This window comes from Asparagus officinalis, chromosome 1 (assembly GCF_001876935.1).
Source record: "Asparagus officinalis chromosome 1, Aspof.V1, whole genome shotgun sequence".
NCBI lineage: Eukaryota > Viridiplantae > Streptophyta > Magnoliopsida > Asparagales > Asparagaceae > Asparagus > Asparagus officinalis.
This window is the reverse complement of record NC_033794.1, coordinates 92738355-92764068: the sequence shown is the minus strand read 5'-3', so window position 1 is coordinate 92764068 and position 25714 is coordinate 92738355. Positions and strand designations below refer to the sequence as shown.

Sequence of the window (25714 nt, the reverse complement as noted above, 5' to 3'; positions counted from 1 at the left end):
TAACAAATTAGCCACGATCATTAACTAAATGTTAAAAATTAGCAAACAAATCCCAGTAATGTAAAAAGATCAGTTTTCTTTACACTGGCAGTGTGCCGTCTGTTATAAGACAAAAGGTGATTAGTGTTACATTCTGCTTCCCTTCAAATACTCCCACAGGGTTTCTTCTAGCAAACTCAGCGAAGGCAATATGCAGCTGAAAAAAGGAAGAAGTAAGAAACTCTCTAGCATCAAAAGCTTCAGAGCGATTAATCCTTCAGCTAGCAAAAGATCTCAGCTTGCCATTTCTCTGCCTGCACAATTCGATGAAACTAAAATTAGAGGTCAGGCAATTTAGGTGTCAGTAGCTGTGAAGAAAGAGATTCGCAACAAAACCTTAGTCCCTAATTTTCTACATAAATCATATATTTCCATTCAGTTCTATTTAGGGTCATCTCCTTCATTAGGTTAATTGTTATCCTTCTTATTACTTCAAACCTCAGGGTAAATAGATTTACCAAAATGAATCCTTCTTTTCCTGGGCTAATAACTCCTCAAACGAGATATCACAGAAGTCCATGTCCGCTGCCTGATTCTGTCTGCCCTTGAGCTCCATGTTAGCACCGACTTCAAGCATCTAGAAGAAGAAAGAATTGAAATGTAAAATCGGTATTAAGCTGTATTGCTGAAGAATAAGCCAGCTATGCCAGTACCGTTTTGTATGCAGGTGAAAGCTTAAGCTGTTCCTGTATTAGATTATAAACAGCTGCATCCTCCTCTAGCCTCTTCTGCTCTGCCTCTAGCTTGTACATCTGCACAAAATAAATCTAGATTCATTGCTTATGCTGTCTATTATAACTAATGCTGAGCGCATTCTAGATTCATTACTTATGCTGTCTATTATAACTAATGCTGGGCGCTAGACACCTAGAAAGTAATAGACAAGCAAACCTGTTGGCAAAGGCGATCAAATGAAGATCTATCTGCCTTGACCAATAATGCCTTCTTTATTTTAAAACTTCGTTGGATGACCTCTGACCTGTCAAGGAGAAGAGAGATGATGAATTTAGGGAACTTGGTTCATTGAGAAAAGGAATAAAATGACGCCAGCAAAAGAATAGCATTCGGAAAAATGGCTACATACCTGTGCTGCAATTCATTTCTTGCTTCCACTAGACAATTGACAAATCGACCAACCTACATAAATTAAGGCGGTAAAAATGGGTTAAACTTCTGCATCTTTCATAGATAAACACCAATTATATGCAGGACACTTCCTCTATCCAAAAGTTGGTATGTGACATGATTCCTGCCACCCGTGTCTGACGTTAAAAAATACATCAACCTTTATTCACTTCAAAAATATGTGCAAATTAAAGTAGGTGTTGCCCACCTTTTGATATATCTAATCATATACAGTTTTAGGTTCCTTCACATGTAAATGGCAACCTGCTGTATATATTTTGTAAGTTAAATATACATATATCTAAAAGATATGGTTGTATCTGGATTTTGGGGGATTGCCTTGTCCTGCGCCCGTATCCATGTAAATACAAGGCATTAAAAATCATAGGAGACAATCGAGAACTAAAAACTATAATAGCAGACAGCTGAAGTTAAAAAGAAAATTTTGGTGGTTATATACATCACTCAATAAACTGGCATCGAGAATATTCCAAGAACAAACTTCAATAATGTAAATGAAGAAACAAAGGATCAATAAGAATTACCTAGCTCAATGTTAATTGGTAAACAGAGTATAGTTCACACCAAATGGACTGTGGTTGAAGCAAGGTATTCATCCGGTCATGTCACTGGTATGGAAGTGCAGTCTCAATTGATGTCAGGGAAACAAAACAAACTTGCACCTAAGTATTGACTGTCAATACACCGACAAGAAGTTAAATTTAGTGATGAAAGGTGCTGACACGCTAACAGGAGTAGGATATCTCATGTAGAAACACTTGTCTTAGCATATTTCCTTTTGTAAATTGATCCCATCAAAAACTATGTTATCTAAGCCTTGCTAGGCAAAATGGGACACAAACTACACATAGAAAACTCCAAATGCAAGAGACTGATTCAAACTACTTTAGACTCCTTGACTAAAACTTCAAATGATACCAGCACAAATGTTTTTGCCTCTTAAAGATTCAAATGATAAATGCTTTTTATTTTTCTTCTTTTCTAACTCTACTGCTCTCATCTAGGCGCTTTTCCTTACTATTGCCTCAACTCTTTACTGGAGATCACTTTGATATTACGGGGTGCAACTTCACCTAAAATCAATTATTTGGCAGCATATTTTCCTATTTCAACCACATATCTATCTTAACCTTCTCATAATTTTTTCCCCTAGAACCTCTTTATTGTGAAGCAACCTAGTATACTCAAAGTGCATCATTGCCATTTTCAAAAGTTGTCGTGAAGTCACTAATGCAATCATTGGCACCAAGAATCACATATCTTCCTCATGCATCAGCTCTAATCTTCTTAAATAACATTTTCATCTACTTCCCATTACAGGTGTATGATTCGAGCCAGTCCGAGCTTCAGTTGTTAAAGATCTAAAGTACATGCTTTTTATGGCAGCTTGGCCATTGATAATCTAGCTTGGGTTGATAAGTAACTGAGTTTCCTTTCCCTGAAGAAAGGCTGTGAGCTTATTTCACCTATGCTAGGTTTAGTTAAACAAGATGAAATTAATAATACAGTACAGGTACATTGGCAGATTTAAAATCCAAGCCTTCATGATGAAGTAACCTTAGCTTAGGCAGTATGATCCTTCCTTAAGGGAACTTGTGGTTCCAGATCTCCCTACTGAAGTACATGAGGTGAGTTTTAAACACTATAGCATCTTACTCAGTCCATGAAGCTCATTGTCATGTGCAGCAGAAGGACCAATAACAAATCATTCTTCCATTTTGGAGGAATTCTTGCTCCCGCCATGAGAGTTTTTCCCTAGTGTATGGACTTCCTCCAAAGATACTTCGAGGTACCCTCCACCCCTACTCCACCCCCTGACCCTCCCTCCGTCTCCTATCTAGTATTTCCCTTCCTCACAATGCAAGTCTACCAGCCTTTGACCGTTCCTTCCTCATATTATTGAATAATTAGTACTCGTCCCTTAAAACTAGTTGGCAAATTGAGCTTGTATTTAAACTAGAGTCAATTGAGGCTTGAGCTTAGTTTGTTCATAACTAGAGCCAAACTTGGTAGTTAAATAGACGAGCAAAAAAGAGCTTTTTTCAAGCTGAGCAGAGTTTCTCATCGACAGCTTGCAAATATTTACAGCTCTTTCACTTTCTTTTGTATAATATCTATAGAGCACAAGACGAACTGAAATTGGTACAATTTTACTTCTGAAAAAAAACTTATTATTTCTGATTCCTCCGACAATTGCATTGTCTTCCATTTTTATTCCCCTACTCCCAGATTTCCTCTTCACTCTTAGAGACTAAAGCTCAACATCATCAATATTTTACCAGTAGCATAAGAACAATCTGCAACCAGTGAGAAACACCATAAGTTTAGGATGATCATTTCATACGAATGCGTCCAATACTAGTCAAGACATTTAATTAAATTCCAAAATTTTGCAGATCAAGCAGCTTAAGGTGCACATTATAGACAAATTCAATCTAATTTCAAGTAATAAGGAATAAGAGAAATTTGCAACTATAATCTTTTGGTAGATTAAAAATTCAGATTAGGATTCCCCTGGGTTTCTGATTTGCATGTAGAGCTTTGACATTTGTTACCATTTTGCTTTGCTTCCATGGGATCAGAATTCAGAAGAATCCTCTCCGGCTTCCTCTACCATCTTGATATGTTTATTTTCGTTGATGATATTCTCTATAAAAAATAAAAATAAAAACTCTCCTGCTTCCTTGTCTCCAGATTCTTCTAGAATTATATTTATGAGCCAGAAGCTTCTTATTAGTGTCAAATCATTGAAAAGTGACTTCGATAAACAAAATTAAATAAATTTTAAATATATATATTTATAACTTCCAAAGGCATATAATATAGAGCACCCTCCGCCCCAAGTATTCACCTTTTCATTTGTCTATTCTTTATATGATCAATGATTGGGGGGAAACAGATGTGGATATAAATACTACCAGTGCATTAATGGAACTACTTTACTTATAATTTCATGCTAGTTAAATGAATGGCCACAGAGAAGTCATGATGCAGCATGTATCAAAGTATGTCTCATGTACTCACAAGAATATCATGGTGATGTTGGGTTCAATTCTTAAACATTGAAGGACATACGGCTTGTAGATCATTCCAATTATCTAACTCAGGAATCCAAAATTTCTGGTATTTCAGAAGGTACCAGTTTACCAGGTTATGAAAGGAGGAGAGAGCCCACAGACTGAAAGTTGTGTCAAAAGATATTGGAAGCCATATTGCCGCAAAATAATGTTGCTAACGAGTAAGCAAACCTTAATATCGAAGGTAGATCAAAAGCTAAGTCATCAATTAGCTCAAGAAATAGAATAGGAAATACTTTAAATTGGTGATTTGACCATTATAGAAAATCATATTGAGGTTGAATTCCCAAGCCAACTCAACAAGTTGGGCATAGTAAACTCCCAGATCCAAACTGAGCTCATTTATCAACCAACTGAGCTTCACTGAGCTAAATATGAAATTATTACACTTTTCCAAAAAGCCGTTTATTCTTTGACAATGTTAATCAGGGAATTAGTAGCATCACATATTATGTGAAAGAATTATACCATTAACTTAATAAATGGTGAAATCATCAAACAAAAAGACACGTTGCACCAAATATAGCAAAGGATATGTCAAGGGCACAAAACTGGTTGTCAGTGATTACTCGTGGTTAATCGTAGACAATTATGCCAGCAGAGATATCTTACCGCACAGGCATAAGATCCAGTAGCAATCTACAAGAGCTACTTTGAGGTCCTCAACCATATTCCAAGAACAGATGCTTGCTTCTGGTTATTGGTAGACCAGCGGAGCCAGGACCCATGGGATAGTGGGGGCAATAAATTATAAATAAATAAAATATAAATCCACTAAAATAAATTCACTAATACATTCCATCATTAAAAAAGGATATTTTACAATTGTTCTTGATGAGTTTGCATTTTGTTTATCTTTGTCCAATCAATTCATTTTCAATCGTCTTAAATATCTCTATTTTAATATAAGTAACTAAACAAGTATTCAACCAACCATCTCTCTTTCAATTGTACAGGCGAGTCTTCACAATTTTCATAGCTGAAAATGGTTTTTGGGTTTAACTAAATGCGCCATATCAAAATCTATTGCAACTAATGAAAAATCAATTATATTTAAAATACATGTCATGATAATAAAAAATATAATTTAACTAAACAAGCATTCAACCAACCATCTCTCATTCGATTGTACAGGCGAGCCTTCACAATTTTCATAGCTGAAAATGTTCTTTGGTTATTTAGTAACTAAATGAGCTTCTACTTAAAATACATGTCATGATAATAAAAAGTATAATTTATTTAAACCTACAAGTGGACTATAATGAAATTAAATTTTAAATCATCTATAATGGTCATGTGTTTAAAGTATCATGGGGGGCCAATATTAAGCTAGGTCTCAATTATAATACTTATGAGGGTTATTTTGCAAAAAGAACTTTGAGTGGGGGCATTTTCCCACACTGAGGTATATGTGGCTCCGCCACTATTGATAGACATGATTACTAGTATTTTTTTTCTTAACAATGCTACTCTGACAAAGTTTGCAATTTTGCCGATTAACAACGACACAGGCCATACAGTTCTCTAAAGATCATGTTGATTGATCTCATCAGCTTTCTACTTATAACGTTCTCCCCACATAAAAAATGCATAGCTATGGGGAAGACTAACAGGTTCTCTAGGCATGACCAACTTTACTTTCCCACCTAACAGAAAGTGCCTGGTGGACCATCTTGAACCAATCAATATACTTCACCATATAAGTTGTGCACTTTAAAACATGAATCAAAGATTTTCTCACTTATCCATCAAGAGGCCTATGTAGTTCTAATTCACCAACCATACATTTAAAGCCAATTAACGCATTAGTTTTAGGTCCTCGTGATATATGACTTCATTTACAGCTATTAGTAAATCATGGTGACTAGAGCGATTTGTCAGGTGGAATAGTCCATGATGGACTCCCATAGATGAGGATATTCATGTTGCTCATACGGTCATACCTAGGATTAGGATTAATAATCTAAAGATTTGACCAGGAATAGGCATCAATAACTCACTATAGTTGAAGATAAAACAATGATAATAATCCTATATTTCTATGCAATATTATATGTCTGCATGCAATTTCTCCATGCTCTTCTTAGGCGAGAGTGAGATACCAATGAATCGATGATGGAAGATCAAAAACTTTGAAATGCTCGTCTTAAGGTTAGATGATAAATTCTATTATCAGCAGAAGATTGTGATATGAAATGTGCATCAGATGATTGTTCATGCTGTGGTTTTAAAAGCAATCTTTGTGATAATTAAGAGCTCATCAAATCCATTATGGTTTTCCATCTTCAAGAATCAAGATTGTTAGGTCTCATGTTTATGAGCCTACTATCTAATTTAATTTTGATGATTAACAAACAATTCCTAACATCGTTTGTCGAGTGGTTGCATTTATTTTGTTAGATATTCTATACAAAGATACTCTGTTGGTGGTTGGTTGGACTTACGCTTTCACGATCACATCCAATGGAGGTGACGGAAAAGTGGAATAAAGCTATTTACTGTTCAAAGTCAAATTGCACTTCCAAGCTTCATCCGCAACCAAGACGAGCTTTATTGAAGATCAATTCCTTGGGTATAATATTTTAGTGTTATACTTTGTGTGGTTATACTTAAAGCTCAAATTATTCATACTCACACACATATTGTTTAATATATTGTGTTTTTGGATTATAGACAAAATAACAATGTTTTAGATCTTTTCTAAAAGTCTATCAATCCATTAGAAAGTTTTTCAAAGTGTGCTTGAAATAGCTTTTATCAAAATTAAGTTTTTATCGTTTTCATGCTTTCAAGTTTAGCCACATAAATATGAAATAAATGAATATAATCATATATACACATATTCCTTACATGCTTATATGTGCTTTCATTAATTAACATGTTTGAATTCAATGAAATCATGTTTATTGCATAACATGTGTATTTTTTATAAAACTTTGTGTTCTTGGTTTATGGACTTGATAATACTAGTTTATATCTTTTCCTAAGTCTATAAAGCCATACAAAAGTTTTCAAACTTTAGTTTAAGTCAAAATGACAAAAACAAGTGTATTGTGTTTTCATGTTTTGGATTATTTTGTAAAATGATGAGTTTTCACAAATAGGAAATGCAATTTGAAAAATTCTTTTTAAAACATGTTTATTATCATGTTTATAAATATTTTCTAAAGTTTTACATTTTTTAGAATTTATTTGTTATTTTTAAAAGCACTTGCAATTCAATGTTTTGAAAACTGTATATATCAGTTTTCAGTCGATCGTACAAGTCCTTCCAGTCGACCGACCATCAGTTTTCCGTCGACCAAAAAGGTTCTGCTGGTCGACCGCTCAGAAAGTATTTTTCAGCATTTGTTTCTCAGGGTTCCTCAATCGACTGACAATATAGTTTCGGTCGACCGATGGACACCCTTCGGTCGACCGACCAGTGTCAACCGGTCAATCGACTTTGTAACTGTTGCTTCCAACGGTTAGTTTTTCAGACCCGGTTTTTTATGATTTTTGTCTTTTTCTTTGGCTTTGGACTGTTGTATTGAGCTTATATAAATTCCCTTTTGCTTTAATTATTTCTTACAACCAAGAAAGTTTTAAAAGAAGTTTAAGGGTGTTTTAAAGTTTGTTTAAGTGTGTTTTTCACAAGTGTTTTGTGAAGAAAATTTCACAAGAAGAAGAGGTGATTAATTCTATTGTTTGAGCTTCAATTTCATCCATCTCCCTCTCTTGTTTTTCATTGGAGAAATTTTCTAAACTCAATCTCTAGCTATTTATACGTTTAATTATCATTTCCATAAGCTAGATTTTAATTGAGTTTATATTTTATTTTCACTCATTGTTTACGCACACCCACTTGAGCTTAAGTATTTCATACATAGTATATAAGGTTATGAATTTGTAACATTAAGTGTGGGCTTACATTGAGTTTTCATATATCATAGAGAACAAATATTTTTCTTGTGCTTAATTGTGAGATCACTTTGTAATACACAAATACACTAAGAGGAGTGTGTGGTGAGAGACGTTGTCTTGTCGATACCAAGACGAGTGACATCGGTAGTAAAGCCTAGAAAGAGGTTATAAATTCGAGAACTTGAGGGAGACGATATGTGATAGACCAACACTTGAGGTTGTAGTGTGTGATTACATTGTGAGTGATTGTAAAAATTTTCGGTGAGCTAGAAAACCGAGATTGTGTGGAGTTGTAAATGTTTTCGGTTAGCGTTAAAAACCGGATGAGATAGTGGAGTTCTCCTCGAGAGTGGGGAGTGGAGACGTAGGTCGGAAGGACCGAATTCCGTGATCATTTTCTTATGTTTACATTGGTTATTTACACACTATCTTGTTTATATTGTTTCATGTCTATTTCACCATTGTGTTAATTACATATCCTTGCACATATAAGTTGTTGAATATCATACTTGCTAGGATATTTGCTAATAAGTTTTTAATTTGGTATTAATATCGGATTAGATTAGCAAATACCATATTCACCCCCCTCTAGGGTAATTTCATTTGGTATCAGAGCTTGATCTTCTTGATTTGTGGCTTAATCACCTAGAGTCAAAGATCTAAGTTTTTATATCTTGCTAATCTAGTTTTAAGATTATTGTATCATACTTGTATTTATATATCATCGATATGCATAGTGCACCTAGCTTAGGTTATGCCATTAATATTGCTCCTAGAATAGATAATTTTCTCTATGCTCAATGGTGTGCTAGATTTAAACTCTTTGTTAGATCTAGACACTTCGATTTATGAAAAATTATTGATTGTGCTTACATTGTGCCCACGCTGGAGAAATCCAAGTAGAACAAACATAATAAGAAAATATTTACAATAAATAAACTTTTGTTAGAATTTTTGCTTAACGCTTTTGACTCGTCATTTTCTAACAAGCTTGGTTCATTTGATAGTGCTTACACATTGTGAAAATTCATAGAAGCACATCAAAAAAATTTAGAGGCGATCCGACGAGCTTTGACAGCTTCATGTTCAAGTTCAAATAGAGCATCTTCATGTACACGACCACTAGGCGATAGCCCTAGTGTGGTCTGCGAATCAGACTCTGAAAATAAACTATCTATAGATAATCTCACATGTGCATATGAAAGGTTAATGTGTGCTTACACTAAGTTGCATAATAGTTTTGTTAGTTTGAAAAGCAAACATGTAGAAATAAAATCCGATCATGAGACACTAGTATCAAAATTTGATATCATTGCTAATAAAAATGAAAATCTTAAAGAGAGGAATGAAAAATTAAAATTAAAAAATACTAGTTTATTTCGTAAGAAAAATAATGCCATGTTAGAAGTAGAAAATATTAAAAATAAAGGTAGTTCTTTTACTAACACTTATATATGTTCTACTTCTAATAACAATGTATTTGTGGAAGTAAATTAGTTAAATCGTGTTAGGGACCACATATCATCTTTAGATTCAACCCTTAAAACATGCATTGTAAATAATAACAAGCTTATAGACTTGTGTGCAAAGTTCTGTGTAAATTCTTCTAAGAAACTAACACACTATGCAGTATGCACACATGTATAACAAAATTTATAAATGCTCTATTTGTGGTCGTAAATTTTATCTTGCTAAATTTTGTTATAATGCACAAAAACCCTCAAAATCCAATAATATTGACACTTGTGCATTCCATCAAGCTTCATCACATCATACACATACACATGCACATAAAATTCATCATAAGCATGCTCATGTGTATAAGTGTGATTATTGTGATCGTTTTGGTCATTTGATCAAATTTTATTTCGATTTGTAAAGAGGTTCTCGTTTGCAAAATAATTTTAAAGAACCATCTATTTTTTCAAATGATCCCCGTGCACAATCATAATGTCAACGCAAATCTTTTCAACCTTTTTATTGCACATATTGCAATCGAAATGGTCATGAATATTGTTTTGATCGTGTTAGTGCACCAAATACGTCCAAATGAGATCATAACCCAAGGATCTTGAGCTTTAATGATATGGATCATGTCCCTAAACTTGCCGTCACCAAAAATATTTGGGTACCAAAAAAATTTTGATTATGTTTATTTTGTATTTTTGGATTTTTAGGTTTCATATTTTTATAACAATGTAAATTGATAAGATTTTAAAAACCACTCATATTTTCTCATTAAAAGAAAGCATTTTCAAATATATATACATTTACATTGTTAAAAAAATTTAAAATGATTTATTTTTGGATTTTTAAAACCGTAGTTCATGATTCTTGTATGGTTTGTAATCTTGGTTTGAACTATGTAGTTTTTTGTACAATTTGGTTTGTACTTATGAGATCGTTGTAAAACACTTTTATGATGATATTTATGTGTTTGAGGTTATAGATCATCATTTGTGCTTTATAATGTACCTTTATGTGATTAGTGTTTTATGTTTGCTCACATAATTATCATACTTACATTTCTTTGTGATGCAAATATGGATTGAAACAAGCTCTAAGAGCTTGGTATGATTGTTTATCTAGTTTTTATTATAAAAAATGATATTATTGATATTCGTTTATTTTATCCAAAGCATACCACTTTTTAATCCTTTGTAGATAAAACATATAAATGTTTTAACATTATTAGTTACTTAATCACTTGTTCTTCAAAAATAATAATTTGTAAATTAAGCATGCTTTTATGTTATTATGATTTAGATTTGATTTATGATTTTATTTGATTGATTTGATTTTTATTTGAAATTGCATGATTGTCATGATTCTCATGGCACTCATGATTTGTTTTCAATTGAAAATATTTTTCATGATTCTCATATTTTTTTCCACTCTTTTGATTTCATAAATATATATATCACTTGCATTGAGATACTATTTTCATAATGACATATCAATATGTGTTCTTATGGTCTTTTTGAATGTGAGTCTTTCATGATTTTTATACTCATATTTTTGATACCTTATATTTTTTTATATATGCATTAATGCATTTTGATAGGGAGAGCCTTCTTCACTATATTTATTTTATACCCACCTATGTTTATTTGTAGGGGGCTTTAGCTCTCTTTATTCTTATTGTTTTCCCTATTTTGATGTTGTCAAAGGGGAAGAAACAAGTATATTGTGAGTATATCTTGTCTTGGTTTTTATGCATGAAGCTTACACTTTCTATATTCATTTAATATCATGCATATTCTATATACTCTTTGTGTAGATTGTTTGTCATCATAAAAAAAAGAGATTGTTAGGTCTCGTGTTTATGAGTTTACTATCTAAATTTAGTTTTGATGATTAACAAATAATTCCTAACATCGTTTGTCGAGTGGTTGTATTTGTTTTGTTAGGTATTCTATACAAAGATCCTCTGTTGGAGGTTGGTTGGACTTGTGCTTTCACGATCACATCTCATAGAGGTTGGCGGAAAAGTAAAATGAAGCTATTTACTGTTCAAAATCAAATTGCACTTCCAAGCTTCATCCGCAACCAAAACGAGCTTTATTGAAGATCAATTCCTTGGGTATAATATTTTAGTGTTATACTTTGTGTGGTTATACTTAAAGCTCAAATTATTCATACTCACACATATTGTTTAATATATTGTGTTTTTGGATTATAGACAAAATAACAATGTTTTACATCTTTCCTAAAAGTCTATCAATCCATTAGAAAGTTTTTCAAAGTGTACTTGAAATAGCTTTTATCAAAATTAAGTTTTTATCGTTTTCATGCTTTCAAGTTTAGCCACATAAATATGGAACAAATGAATATAATCATATATACACATATTTGTTTCATGCTTATATGTGCTTTCATTAATTAACATGTTTGAATTCAATGAAATCATATTTATTGCATAACATATATGTATTTTTGATAAAACTTTGTGTTCTTGGTTTATGGACTTGATAATACTAGTTTATATCTTTTCCTAAGTCTATAAAGCCTTACAAAAGTTTTCAAACTTTAGTTTAAGTCAAAATGACAACAACAAGTGTATTGTGTTTTCATGTTTTTGACTATTTTGTAAAATGATGAGTTTTCACAAATAGAAAATGTAATTTGAAAAATTCTTTTTAAAACATGTTTATTATCATGTTTATAAATATTTTCTAAAGATTTATATTTTTTGGAATTTATTTGTTATTTTTAAAGGCACTTGCAATTCAATGTTCTGAAAATTACATATATCAGTTTTCAGTCGACCAAACAAGTCCTTCCGGTCGACCGACCATCAGTTTCCGGTCGACCAAAAAGGTTCTACCGGTCAACCGACCAGAAAGTGTTTTTCAGTATTTGTTTCTTAGGGTTCCCCAGTCGACCGACAATATCGTTTCGGTCGACCGATGGACACCCTTCGGTCGACCGACCAGTGTCAACCGGTCGACCGACTTTGTAACTGTTGCTTCCAACGACTAGTTTTTCAGACCCGATTTTTATGGATTTTTTGTCTTTTTCTTTGGCTTTAGGCTGTTGTATTGAGCTCATATAAATACCCCCTTTGTCATAACTATTTCTTACAACCAAGAAAGTTTTAAAAGAAGTTTAAGGGTGTTTTAAAGTTTGTTTAAGTGTGTTTTTCATAAGTGTTTTGTGAAGAAAGTTTTACAAGAAGAAGAAAAGATTAATTCTAATGTTTGAGCTTCAATTTCATCCATCTCCCTCTCTTGTTTTCATTGGAGAAGTTTTCTAAACTCAATATCTAGTTATTTATACGTTTGATTATCATTTCCATAAGCTATACTTTAATTGAGTTTATATTTCATTTTCACTCATTATTTACACACTAACTTGAGCTTAAGTATTTCATACATAGTATATAGGGGTTGTGAGTTTGTAACATTGAGTGTGGGCTTACATTAAGTTCTCATATATTGTAGAGAACAAATATTTTTCTTGTGTTTAATTGTGAAATCACTTTGTAATACACAAGTACACCAAGAGGAGTGTGTGGTAAGAGACGTGGTCGATACTAAAATGAGTGACGTCGGTAGTAAAGCCTAGAGAGAGGTTGTAAATCCGAGCACTTGAGGGAGGCGATACGTGAGAGATCAACACTCGAGGTTGTAGTGTGTAATTACCTTGTAAGTGATTGTGAAAGTTTTCGATGAGCTAGAAAATCAAGATTGTGTGGAGTTGTAAACGTTTTCGGTTAGCGTTAAAAACCGATTGAGATAGTAGAGTTCTCCACGAGAGTGGGGTGCGGAGACGTAGGTCGGAAGGACCGAACTCCATGATCATTTTCTTGTGTTTGCATTGGTTATTTGCCCACTATCTTGTTTATATTGTTTCATGTCTATTTCACCCTTGTGTTAATTACATATCCTTGCACATATAAGTTGTTGAATATCATACTTGCTAGGATATTTGTTAATAAGTTTTTAATTTGGCATTAATATCGGATTAGATTAGCAAATGCCCTATTCACCCTCCCCCTCTAGGGTAATTTCAAAGACATCCGACATAATTTGATTCCAGGTGAGGCTTGTTTCAATCTGTCTATCCAGGTTCTCGATAACATAGTGAGGTAAGATCTAAGTAGTTAAGTAGACCTAATATTTACTGAGCTCACGATGATTCATGGTTAGCTTCATATATTGTACCATCGCCTTTGACATTACTTACGAAATTACTTTTTTGAATCAATTTTCAATGAGCATTTTCATTAATTCAAATCTACTTACAAATGATCCCCTAGATTCATGAACATCTCATCTCCCACATCTCTGCTCACAAACCCTAAGCCAGAAAACCAGTAAATTGACTCCCCATTTACTCAAGGTGGGACTAAATGGACCGAAAAAAAAAACCCTGATCCACACAATCAAACCATTACGCTCTAACTGTAATTCCACTGACCAATGTCAAATAAAGTACTGAGCACTGCAGTTCTTGTTTTGAAATTTGACCAGGATGGTGAAATTAAAAAAATCCTAAATTTTCTACACTAAAAGTACTATTCGGCTCAGACATTTTCACAAACACAACATCTACAAATACTAAAAATTTAAAAAAAAGTAGGATTAGATGAAGAGAGCAGCAGCAGACCTGAGCCATGGTCAGCTGTTTGGCCTGATTAGACCCGACGAGCTCATCGTACTGCACCTTGATCTTCCTCTGCGTCGCGCTCGCAAACGTTGAGAACGGAAACCGACATTCGCCGACGCGCACCGAACGCCGCCTAATTTGACGCTTTCCCGCCGCCGGCGGATCCCCAGCGCCTCCGGCAGCTTCTTCTTCGCCTTTCCTCTCCTCTTCTCCTCGCAGCCTCCGCCGTCGCGGCCGTAGACTCCTCCGCCTATATTCTGTCGCCGCCGTTGGAGGATCGTGGCGGGCGGAGGATCGACGCAGGGGAGTCTTCTTCTTGTTGCTGTTCCGGTTCTTGATGCTTTTGTTCGAGGATTGACTCTGTTCTTGTCGCTGTTAATTTTAGTCGTCGCTTGCGAAAGAGAATGAGGAAGGAGAGGGAGATGGAGATGAGGAGGAAGAGGATCAACAATGAAGGAAGCGCCATGGGTACGAGAACCGCGACATAGAGAGAGGAGAGAGAAAATAGAGATAGAGAGAGAGAGAGAGTAAAGAGGTAAGAAACAGAGAAGATGAAGGTACCTTGGGGTTCGCTTTAGTAGTCGTCAAAGGTCTCTTTAAAAGAGAATACGTAGGGAGGGGGAGCGAGGGAGAGCAAAGGAGCTAAAGTTGTAACATGTAAAAACTCGGCACAATCAATTTTCTACACGCCGTTCACTGAACTTCATGATTTTTTTTTAAAAGAAGAAATCATGTCTTAGAGGGGAAAAGAAATAATTCCGAAATTATTGTACGATTCAGGAAATTCTTTCTTACGTTTTTAGAGATTAAACTAGACTATTTAGCACACTCCATCTTTGAAAGATCAGGACGCAAAAGGATCTGAGTTTATGGCTAAATGGCACTTAAATACCCTAATGCTTCACCATCTTTACACTTAAATACTCTTAAGTTATTAAAAATAGCACTTTAATACCCTAAGGTGTTAAAAAAATAGCACATAAATACCGTTACAATATTGTAAACACAGATGAGAAAACTTGTTACGACAAAAATACCCCTTCATAGAAATGAATGTCAAAATTAATAAAAAGAATGATGGTAGGTATAGTTGTAAATATGACAATAAATGGGGTCAATACAATTATAAAAAATATCATGCGCCAATTACATGGAGATATTTCCTAGAAATATTCCCAAGTGAAACTAACATAAGATACTAACATGTCAATTTTTTTTTTTTTGACAACGTAGGGATTAAAGTCCTACTTCTTCACAACCTAGGATCTTAGTGTTAATTTTTATAACTTGGAGTATTTAAATGCAAAAGCGGTCAAACAACAGGGTATTTTAGTGCCATTCAGCCTTATTTTCTTTCAATCAAGTAAAAAATTGAACTCCATCTTATAAAATCCTGGACGACTTGATCAGGCAAAAGTAACTTTAATGAGCAGAGATACGACGTGACATAATGTCGATCACGATAATCACCAGCTCGGCAAATGAACTGAAGTCAAGTCGAAAGTGACTATCTATCTTTTGGCGCAAGCTCATCTGATCAACTACGGACACGAGTGATGTTTTCACTCTATTAAGACTTGATTTGGCGTCGAGCCTCGAGAAATCATGTAAAAGACGAAACACGCCATATGGCCAATAATATTTGGTTCGATTAATACGTAGAATCAGTTAAAACCCAACCAGCTTGCTCCCCGCATCAAAAGTATCTACCGTCATCTCCCTTCTTCGATATCAGATATCACTGGTCTCCTCTTCTAGGGTTCAAGAAAGCTACACACATTTACATAGCTCAGAAAATTCGACCAAAACTTTGAAGAAAAAAAAATAGCAAGTCACTGTAGAAATTACAGAGACCTCCGAAAAATATTGCAGAGTCCCAGATAAAGGCCTAAAATCAGATCACAATTACATCAGGTACTAGTTGAGAGATCAAGGTCTCAGTTTGCTTGCTCGTTTACTCAATGGATGGAACGAATTTCGATTTCTGATAAGAGAGCTCACATATTGGAGTTCCATAGTTCGCAATTACCGATATTTATACCAGTTGATCATGATGATACATCTTACATAGTATATTTCCCGACTCTTGAGCTTCGGTTTCAGATTTCTCTTACGATCTTGATAGCTAAAGAAGTTGTAATGGCCAACATCTCTCTTCCTGTGGTCTTCCTTCTTCGCTTCAACTCCCATATCTCCTGCAGCTTGGCTCCATTTACTTCAGGCATGCAACAGGCCAAGCCTATGAATTCAAAACTGAAGTTGCTGAATTAAGTAGGAGATGTCATCAACCCAGCATGCATTTTCACAAATATCCTTAAATGAGGTTTCCAAACTCAACAGTTTGTTATTCCCCCGTTCTGTGGCTCAGGAGTCTTGGGCGTCTCACTTTTTCTGCAGATGATGGGAACAACCAAGATAAATTGGTAAATCGTTAATGTTATCCATGAAATATAAAGTACTAAAATTACTCACCTGAAGTTTTTGCGAAGCTCTTCAGCAATATGTCCAGAAGAAGCACCAGTTGAAAATCCTAACTGATACATGAGCTCTTCTAATCGTTTAACATCGGTTAGATAGAGATATCCAATCTATTCAAAGAACTTATGTTGTGAGATATTTAGTAGCACTGAAAGAAGTAACAGGTGAAGAGTTCTTTGCAACAGTGAATTTTATGTATTGTATGCTACTACTTACTAGTGTTTCAAGGGATGATGCTCTATTATAAACAGCTACTCCAACTCTTTTTGTTGTTCGAGTTTTACTTGTAGCAATATTTTTCCCCCAACGAAGTACATCCCTACACAAGAATTACTGAAGCTGTGATGCTACATAAGAAAAATATTTTGTAGGATAAATTGAACGAGTACACAGTTTGAGAAACCAATTTATGATTCGAGCTCAAATGATAAACGACAATAATGAACAAAATTTTCGGCTTATGTCTACTTTGTCTAGCTAGCAGAAAAAGTTTTAAGGGTAAAATGGGGATATGGCTCTCTTTGAGATCATAACCTTCTTCAGACATTCTGGACAGGAAACAGATTCTATTATGCGTATTTAACCAGCAACTTCTTTAGAAATAAAGAGGAAGATGCCCATTTTAGATACTCCCATCACTGTAGATACGTGTAAGTAGCTATTCAGCCCTAGGTACTTCGCTACTATGCATGGATTGAAAGAAAATTGAGGCCTATCAGATAGTTCTAAAATTGAGGCCTATTTGAAGTGGGGAGTTAGGTGGACTCCAATGTTTCATAATGGCAAAACAAAATTTTTGGCTGGAATTGCTAACTCCCGCTTAAAGGTCGAGTTATAACTTCAAGCCTTCTCACCGAAAAGTGATGCTTAATAACAATTCTACACTTCACATCGAATATAGTCACTTACCTTATGACAACTTAAAGGTGGAATTATAACTCCAAACCTTCTCACCAAAAGCTCAAGTTATATTTTCACATTCCATTCATCTATAATCTATCCTTTTTATGCTAAATACAGTCACTTATCTTATAAGAAATTTTAATTTATGCATGTGTTCGTGGAACTTGACAATTATTTTCATTTTATCATATGATTCACTTACCTGTGTGATGAGAGGTGTTTAGTTCATTTGACATAATACTGCAGGTTGGATATTCTTGAATTACATGCCCAATTTGTTGCATCCTGTATTTTTTAAATTACTGGATGACAGTAAAAGACTGTTAGCTTTTCACTCATCCATAGGTGGAAATTGGACATTATTATTGATTAAGGCAAGCCATAGTGTGCATGTTGTCAGTCTCCAATCCATCTTCCCTCAAAGCTTCTTTATGGTAGATGTACTTTTCCTTATCTTCTATGATTTCACAGGTTAGTGCACATGTCACGTGCCTTCATCCATTTTCTCACCAACTCCTTTGTGAGTAGGTATGTGAACCTTCTCATCCCCTTCTACTCTTCCTGTAAGAACTGTAACAAGATCGTCTTAGCATAATAAAGCATTCTGTTGTTTATCATATCATGTCAGCCGCAACACCTATGCTGGATCAGTATCTGTCAACAATATATTTCTGCAAATTACTCTGAACCTTAACCTTGCTCAGTTTTACATAATTTCATGTGCAATTAACTCAAATTTTGCTAAAACACTCTCATTACACGACAAAGAATTCCTAATTATCTTTTCTGATCTTTCAGTAGGGGTCCTTATATGTACCCTTTATATGTATATTGGGTTCAGTCTTATGACCAACAAAGCCAAATTGAAAATCAGAACCTAACATGAAACTGAAAAAAATGCACGAGGCTATGCTTGAGCTTGTGACGGCACGCTGGACATCTTCACTTAATTTTTACACTAACTTCTTACACCATAATAAACTGTTACACAGATATGAATTGGATCAGATACAGATATTACAAGAATGGGATCTAAACAATGAGATAAGCAATTTCCATAGACAGGACAGACACAAAGATTGCGTAAAGTAATACTAAAGAATGCAGCAAAAAAGTATTAATTTCATTCCAAAATTTTGAATTGTATGGAATTATCTAATAGGTGCCCTTATCATTTGAAAAGCAATTATTTATAGTTAATTCAGTGAAAGAAAAACAAGAAAAAGTGAATAGTTGGATGATATCCAGTGCAAAACCACAAACAATTCTAAGTCAGTAGAAAAGAAAATTGCACAAACTCATCCAAAATTCACATAGACATAGATCACAGACATGGGTAAGCTGGAAAGTATTGTGTTGTAACCTTTCTTCTTCTGTTAAGTAGTCCTCACTGAGAAGCTTCTTAAGCAATAAATCCTGTAACATGAAACAAATATTAACCAAATGATGTAAATAATAGGAGTTCAAATATGGTGATGAGTATCAAAGTGATTTCTCTTTTTAAAAAATAAGAGTATCAACGTGATAAGTTGAAACGCCGAAAAATCGTCGACTTGAAACAACAACATTATCTCACATCCTGCTATTAATGTAACATCACAATTCTACAGTTAAAAAAATAACGCCATCCCTGACATTGTAATATTTTAAGTCATTAATTCCTATAAATTCATCACATTTATTTATTTTGTGTAAGGCTATATCTTCTTCATCGAACCTCATGTTGTGCTTAACAAACAGACTCAAATCTGAACCATCTGAATCTTAACTTGCAAAATATGCAGCAGATACCATGGGAAAAAGTATGCAGCTTATAATTTACAGCAGATTCAAAATCATTGCTGTTCAGAAAACAAAGGCCTAAGACTTTCCATCTCAGTCATTAGAAAAATACAAATAAGACCCCCCTGTAGTATCAGCACACAAGACTGTAGTATCAGCAGATAAGTATTCAAGTTGTCTGACTTAAGAGGTTACATAAATAACCATCTTCAGTCACTAACAATTTTATCATTTTCCGTGGCTTATGAGTACTAATGTACTATATCTAATAGACCCTTCTGTTGTACAAATAGGAAAACTATATCTGCCCTTTATAAATTAAAGACAAAGCACGTAAAGGACAGCAAACACTGTCATTACCGGAAGGTAGATGTGCAGTAAAGTGCACAATTATCTGGCATCTAGTAGCTAGCCATTGACGTTGAGAGTCCCAAAAAAAAATCACCAGACAGGCAAAAACATGAGCCCATGCATAGTATCTATCGAGTCATGCCAAGACATGCCAAGACCAAGAACTAGACAGCATGAGCACAGGGAAAAGAACATAGAAACAGGATTTTTACAACAAATGGTACTCAAGGACACTGGTCCATGTATTTGTGCGCGTTGGCTCGCGCGTTAAAGCGCGAGCCAAATAGCGCTGCTCATTGAGTTTTGGGGGCACTTGCGCCCATACAATTTTAAATATTTTTATTAGGGGGTATACAAATTTATAGAGGTGCCCTTACACACTTTCTATAGATGCCCCCATAAAATTAGTAATCCTATACAATTATGAAGGACTATTTTGGAACTGAGTAGTGTGTTGTTAATTTCTGTGATGAAAGTAAAAATGATCATGTATTGATATGAAAATCATAATGAAAAACATTACGTGTTGAGATTTTTGTAATTATTGTATAAATAAGTTTTCCCTATTGATAGAATTTATATTATATATGCTATTAATTTATATGAATAATTGTATGTGTGGCCCCGTAGAAAAAAATTATGGATCCGTCACTGACAGTACGATAAGAAATTTAGCAATAATCTCCAAAAGGAAGGGACAAATTTGGCACATAACTCCACAGTGAAAAATAAGTGAACCCAGCAGATAGAGATATAAGATAAACCACTGTTTTAAAAAACCTCCGCCTAGTCCGCTTAGGTGTATGCCTAGGCCTAGGCGGTACCTAGGCCGCCTAACTAGCACCTAGCGCCTAGACGGTATTTAGGCTGCCCACCTAGATTTTACAAGTGTTTAGGGGAGCATTGTCTGCTTACGTGGATTGCACCCTGTAGGCCTTGATTGTGATTTTGTGTCGTAGCCTACACATCCTCCAAACTCCATTAACCTCTAAATATGAACATCTCCACTACCTCCTCTGACCTTCAGCAAAACCTCATCGACCACCACTTAAATGAAGAAAGAAAAAAAACACCTGAAACCGCTTAGGCGCCCGCCTAGACGACTAAGCGCTGGGCATCAAGTCCGACGCCTAGAAGCGCCCATCGTTTAATGTAACATTGAGATAAACATACTAAATCAGCAAGTAAACCCAACAAGACACTAATGCCAGACAGATATAAAAGTAACGAAAATATAATAAAGTAATTGTATTTCAATTGGTTTATCTGAGAATATTGTAAGATGCATACCTGTGATTCGCAGCGTACAACCTTCATCACACGTTCATTGTATTCGTTAATACTTAGAGGGGGGAATAAAAAGTGCCTCCGAGCATACAACTGCATAATTTGATAACAAACATGGTACATGCATAAAGCAGTTGAACATACAGCATTTTCAAATTAACAGTATTATAATAATACAATTGGTAACCAGCAAAATTCAACGAGAAGAAATGAAATCATATAATATTTTTAGTGTGCTTTTTGTTTTTTATTTTGTTATTTTATTTTTGGGGATCGAGACAGTGCCAGACAGATCTGCAAGTAATCTCCATGGAGGACCATGAATCAAATGGTTTAACCAGGTGCGGTAATGCCATATAACTGTGATGATCCCCAAGAAGATGGTTGCACAAGCAGCTTGTCTGATTAACAAAAGTGACAATGAGACACATATATGGATGGTTCATGGTTCTGGCATCTCAGACATGTGCCCACTTCTTCCTACTACTCACTTAAGTGTCTAGATCGAGCTAATAAATGTAGTACAGTACAAGCACAAACTTCTAAAAATGTTTTTTAAGGAAAATTCAAGATCTAGGAACTGAGGGACTTTTTGATCTTCTTAGACATATTTCCCTGAGAAATTCAACAACATCTTCCAGGAATAGATAATTCCTAAAGGTGCTTGATGTCCATGATTTCAAAAACTGTAAGACTTTAAAATGAGTGATAATAGCTTTAGCTTATATAACGAAATCAGACAATGCAAACAAAATTAGGCCCAGGAAAAAGTGCTACAAATCAGAGATTTGCTAGATACAAATTGCACTGTTTTCGAAGATAAAAAATTTTTATTTTATCGTAGGAGAAATTATTGTATCCAATGTTGCCTATCTCTTCACACTTCCGAGCTGCCCTATTTTCTGACTTAGATACATCAAAATTTATATTTAACTTTTCAAATTTTAATAATTGGATAACTAGCACTAAATATATGATAAAAGAAGAGGTCATGTCAATAAATGCGTTCATAGTCGACTCTTAATTGAATGTAACGAGGTAACAACTATCAGGAGAATAAAGTAGGGTGGTGGAACTAAAAAACCAAAAGGAACTTAGCTATGAACAACCAATAAGATAATAAGTTCAATTATAAAATCATGCCTGCAGATGTCGCTTAAAGAGTAATATGGCAACTAAATAAGAGTTGTTGCATTACAAACCAAAGAAACTCAATTGTGAATAGCTTAAAGGTATGATATTAGTAAGCAGAAGGAAGCAGATTGCTACCACATACATGAGAATTGAATTTGAAGAGGAAATTTAGGATTGAACAAAGGTTCATATTTTCAAACAAAATCAAGATCACTCCAACATTACCTCATATATGCAATCCCCAACATATGCTAGAGATGTTGCATTGTAAATAGATCGAGGTTTCTTTACTTTAGGTGCAACCGGCAACCACCTCTCATAACCTAGGTACCGCTCGTCCAATTTTGCTATTTGAAAAAGATATATCAGGATCAAATCGACATGGAAAAGATTTCCTAGCGGGTGAAAACTCCGGGAATGTTTAATAGCTAATATTTCAAAAAGATAAAAGCAAGAAAACTATCTGCTGCTGCATTTACAAACAATTTTCAATGATTATCATCTTATACTACAAAATGGATTATTAGTCTTCAGCTCAAGGATTGCAAAATGCCAACAAATCAAATCAGTTCCCCTCAAATTTATCAAATTTCATTATCCAGCATAAACATAGCAAAATCAAAATTGCCAATGACAGACCGAATTAAATAAATAAAAATACTAGTTTTAACATTGTCCATTATAAAATTTGCAACACATTTTCACTAAATTTAGTACTAACAATCAAATGCCGCTCTCAGCATTCAGCACCAATATGTTAGGAAATGGACCAACCTTCCGATTATCAATTGGAAGTAAATGAAACCACCAATGCCAGTGCACGATCAATTGGCATAAACTACGCACTACAATTAAATGATAGCGGATTAGGAAAGTTGAATTAAAACTTTGATAAAATTTCCCAACATCAATTAATTCTCCTTGTTATTCACCACCTAACTTTATAATTTCACAGAATTACAGCTAAAACGGACCCAAACACAAATTTTAAGGCAAATTCGAAGTGATTAATCCTACCTCTTTCACTGCGGGGGCGATTGGAGCTGAGGAACTGACAAGGATGCTGCTCCCTCGGCTTCTTCTCGATGACGGCCGTGGAGAACGCCGGGGACTCTAGGGTTTGGGGAGTCGACGATGGGCGAGGAGAATTCTTTAGGGTTTTGGGAAACGATAGGGGTTTAGGGTTTGGATTTGTGTCCCACGACGCTTGAACTCGCGCTGAAGCCATGGCGGCCGTCGATAATGCTGATGTTAAGGCCATCGTTCCGCTTTCACTCTTCCGTTTGATGTTTTCATTTTCGGTTCTAGGTTTTGGGCAATTGTGGGGAACAAGATTTAGAAACAGCTTATCCAGTGCAAAAATGGTAAGGGTGGCACGGGGGCACCCCAACCACAACTCTAACCATACTCTTTCTCTCCAGTGCATCAGACCTCATATAATCTCATCTTATATAATCTCATGTTAGGCCCGATATACCGTAGCAAAATAGAAATAGAGGGGGTGTGGTTAGAGTTGTGATTGGGGGTGTGTCCCTATCATTTTCTAAATTATAACCCTAATCAGATTTTAAGGAGGTAAAATATAAATAGATTAATTGCGCTTAAATGCTCTAGAGTTTTCGCGACCTTGTACTTAAATGTGCTATAGTCTCAAGCTGGAAAAAAAAGTATTAAAAAGTTGCCTAAGAATACCATACAATTAAGAAAAACCTAGATTACGTTACATTTTCTCTATGTCACGTAACAAAGGATACTAATGGGATGTTTGGTTCGCTTTAAAACCCCGTGGAAACGCTTTTCTTCACCTGACACCACCTCCACGTGGGATTTTTTGTTTCCGCCCTTTTATTTTCGCCGCTTTGTTTCGCTAGAGTTGAAGGGGGAAACCGAAGAAGAAAACGCCGTCAGCTCGGTTTTTTTCCTCTCCCCCATTTCCTTCCCTAACCGAGTGAAATCGACGAAAACCCTGGTCACGTCGGATTTTTTCTTCCTCGTTGATTTCTTTAGTGAGCTAGAGTTACCTCCTTGCTCTCCTCCCGCCAGAAACTCCCGCGACCTTCTTTGCACATATAGTTCATCAACATGCATAAATTATCAGATTTGATGCGATTTGCTATGTTATATACATATTTATGGCTATCCGGGTTGTTTATATGTTTTTATAGGTTTCAGAAGATTTTTGGCTAATTAAGGTATGTACTACATAAATTTATGAATAATCAGGTTGTTACATGTCTTGTTTATTTTTTTATTGGAAAACGGGTTTCGTGTGATTTTTTCAATCTCAAACAGGTATATTTCAAGTCAAATCAGGTATGCAGTTCATAACAATTGATTCATTCCATTTCAGGTTTCGTATGATTTCATTAATACAAACAGAAATTTATAATTCATTCGGGATATTATTATTTGTCCATGTTACATTCGAACTTTTATATGATTAAGATTACCTCATATAACGAGCACGAATAATTTTGTATATAGTGGGGTAGTCTTACCATGATGACCATAAACACTTTTTCCTACAAACTTCAAAACCAACCAAACACAATAAAAGTGGGAAAATGTCAAATCAACAAAAAATTTTCCTTTTTTCATGCAAACAAAACATAAGAAAAGTAAATACATTTGTTTTCCACCGTTTTTTATGTGCGAACCAAACCGAAACAATCTATTTCTTGAAAAAGTTTGGAAAACTCAAAACTTCTGTTTCTTTACATGGAATTGCATTTTCCTATATCTAGAAAACAGAACTCTTAAAAACTAAGCGTATTTAAGTGAGGTCATTTACAAATTTTGGGATATTTATATGGCACATTAGGCAAACAAGAGGACACTAGCATGCAATAGTTTAAAAGTTTAGAGTATTCATCTGGAACATTTAAAAACTTTAGGGCATTTTTTGTTTGGTTTCAAAAAGAGGTCACTTAAGTGCAAGGTCAGAGAAACTATTGGGCATTTAAGTGCAATTAAGCCAATGCAAATTCCCCTTTTCTACCATTTGCGTCCATCCTTGAACCCAAACATTAACTTTTTTCTTGCCGATAAAATTATAAAATCTCGGATGAACTTTCAAGTTTTTTTTCTAAAGTATATTAATTTTTATGTTTTCCCCTTAAACTTTGTATACGTGTCTAATACGATCTTTTGTAAGCCTACGATCAAATATTTAACAAATTAATAGTGTGATAGTATTTTTCAGCATTTCTTGTATATTTTATATTTCAAAAAATAAAAATTTTAATTCCTAAAAGGTCAAAAATAAAAGGAGAAGTTGCTCTTTGGTATTTTGTATAACCCTTTGAGAGGATAAACCTTCTTAAGAGTGATGACTCTTAGGTGATTAGAAACCTTAGTAAACAAACCTTAATGAAGAGGTTGTTGGCAAATGAGAAAACCCTAATAAAGAAGAGGTAAAACTCAAAGAAGCAAGGAGAACCTAAGGTATTCTAATGAACTCTTTAGAGCAAGAGCAACTCTGCTGGAGAAGAAGAAAAGTTTGA

General features: G+C 34.7%; 2 protein-coding genes across 2 annotated transcripts; both read right to left on the bottom strand.

Annotated features, from left to right (window-relative positions):
* Positions 1–14651, bottom strand: LOC109837395 (the record flags this gene model as incomplete). The annotated part of the gene is made up of 6 exons (XM_020405634.1): positions 1–293; positions 498–616; positions 693–791; positions 931–1018; positions 1124–1176; positions 14277–14651. Coding segments are annotated over 6 exons (771 nt in total), but the record flags the coding sequence as incomplete, so codon positions are not given.
* On the bottom strand, positions 16092–23497 carry LOC109828189 (mini-ribonuclease 3-like). The gene is made up of 7 exons (XM_020395220.1): positions 23229–23497; positions 22437–22558; positions 21081–21170; positions 19021–19073; positions 16971–17073; positions 16749–16864; positions 16092–16667 (listed from the first exon to the last, which is right to left on the bottom strand). The coding sequence occupies exons 1-7, from the start codon at positions 23470–23472 to the stop codon at positions 16610–16612; spliced, it is 786 nt and encodes a 261-aa protein (XP_020250809.1). The 5' UTR covers positions 23473–23497; the 3' UTR covers positions 16092–16609.

Coding starts and splice junctions, on each gene's coding strand:
- LOC109828189 (XM_020395220.1), bottom strand. CDS start 23,472: ATGGCCTTAACATCAGCATTATCGACGGCCGCCATGGCTTCAGCGCGA. Junction 19,074..21,080: donor TTGTACGCTGCGAATCACAG/GTATGCATCTTA, acceptor TTCATGTTACAG/GATTTATTGCTTAAGAAGCT. Junction 16,865..16,970: donor CATCATCCCTTGAAACACTA/GTAAGTAGTAGC, acceptor TTCTTTGAATAG/ATTGGATATCTCTATCTAAC.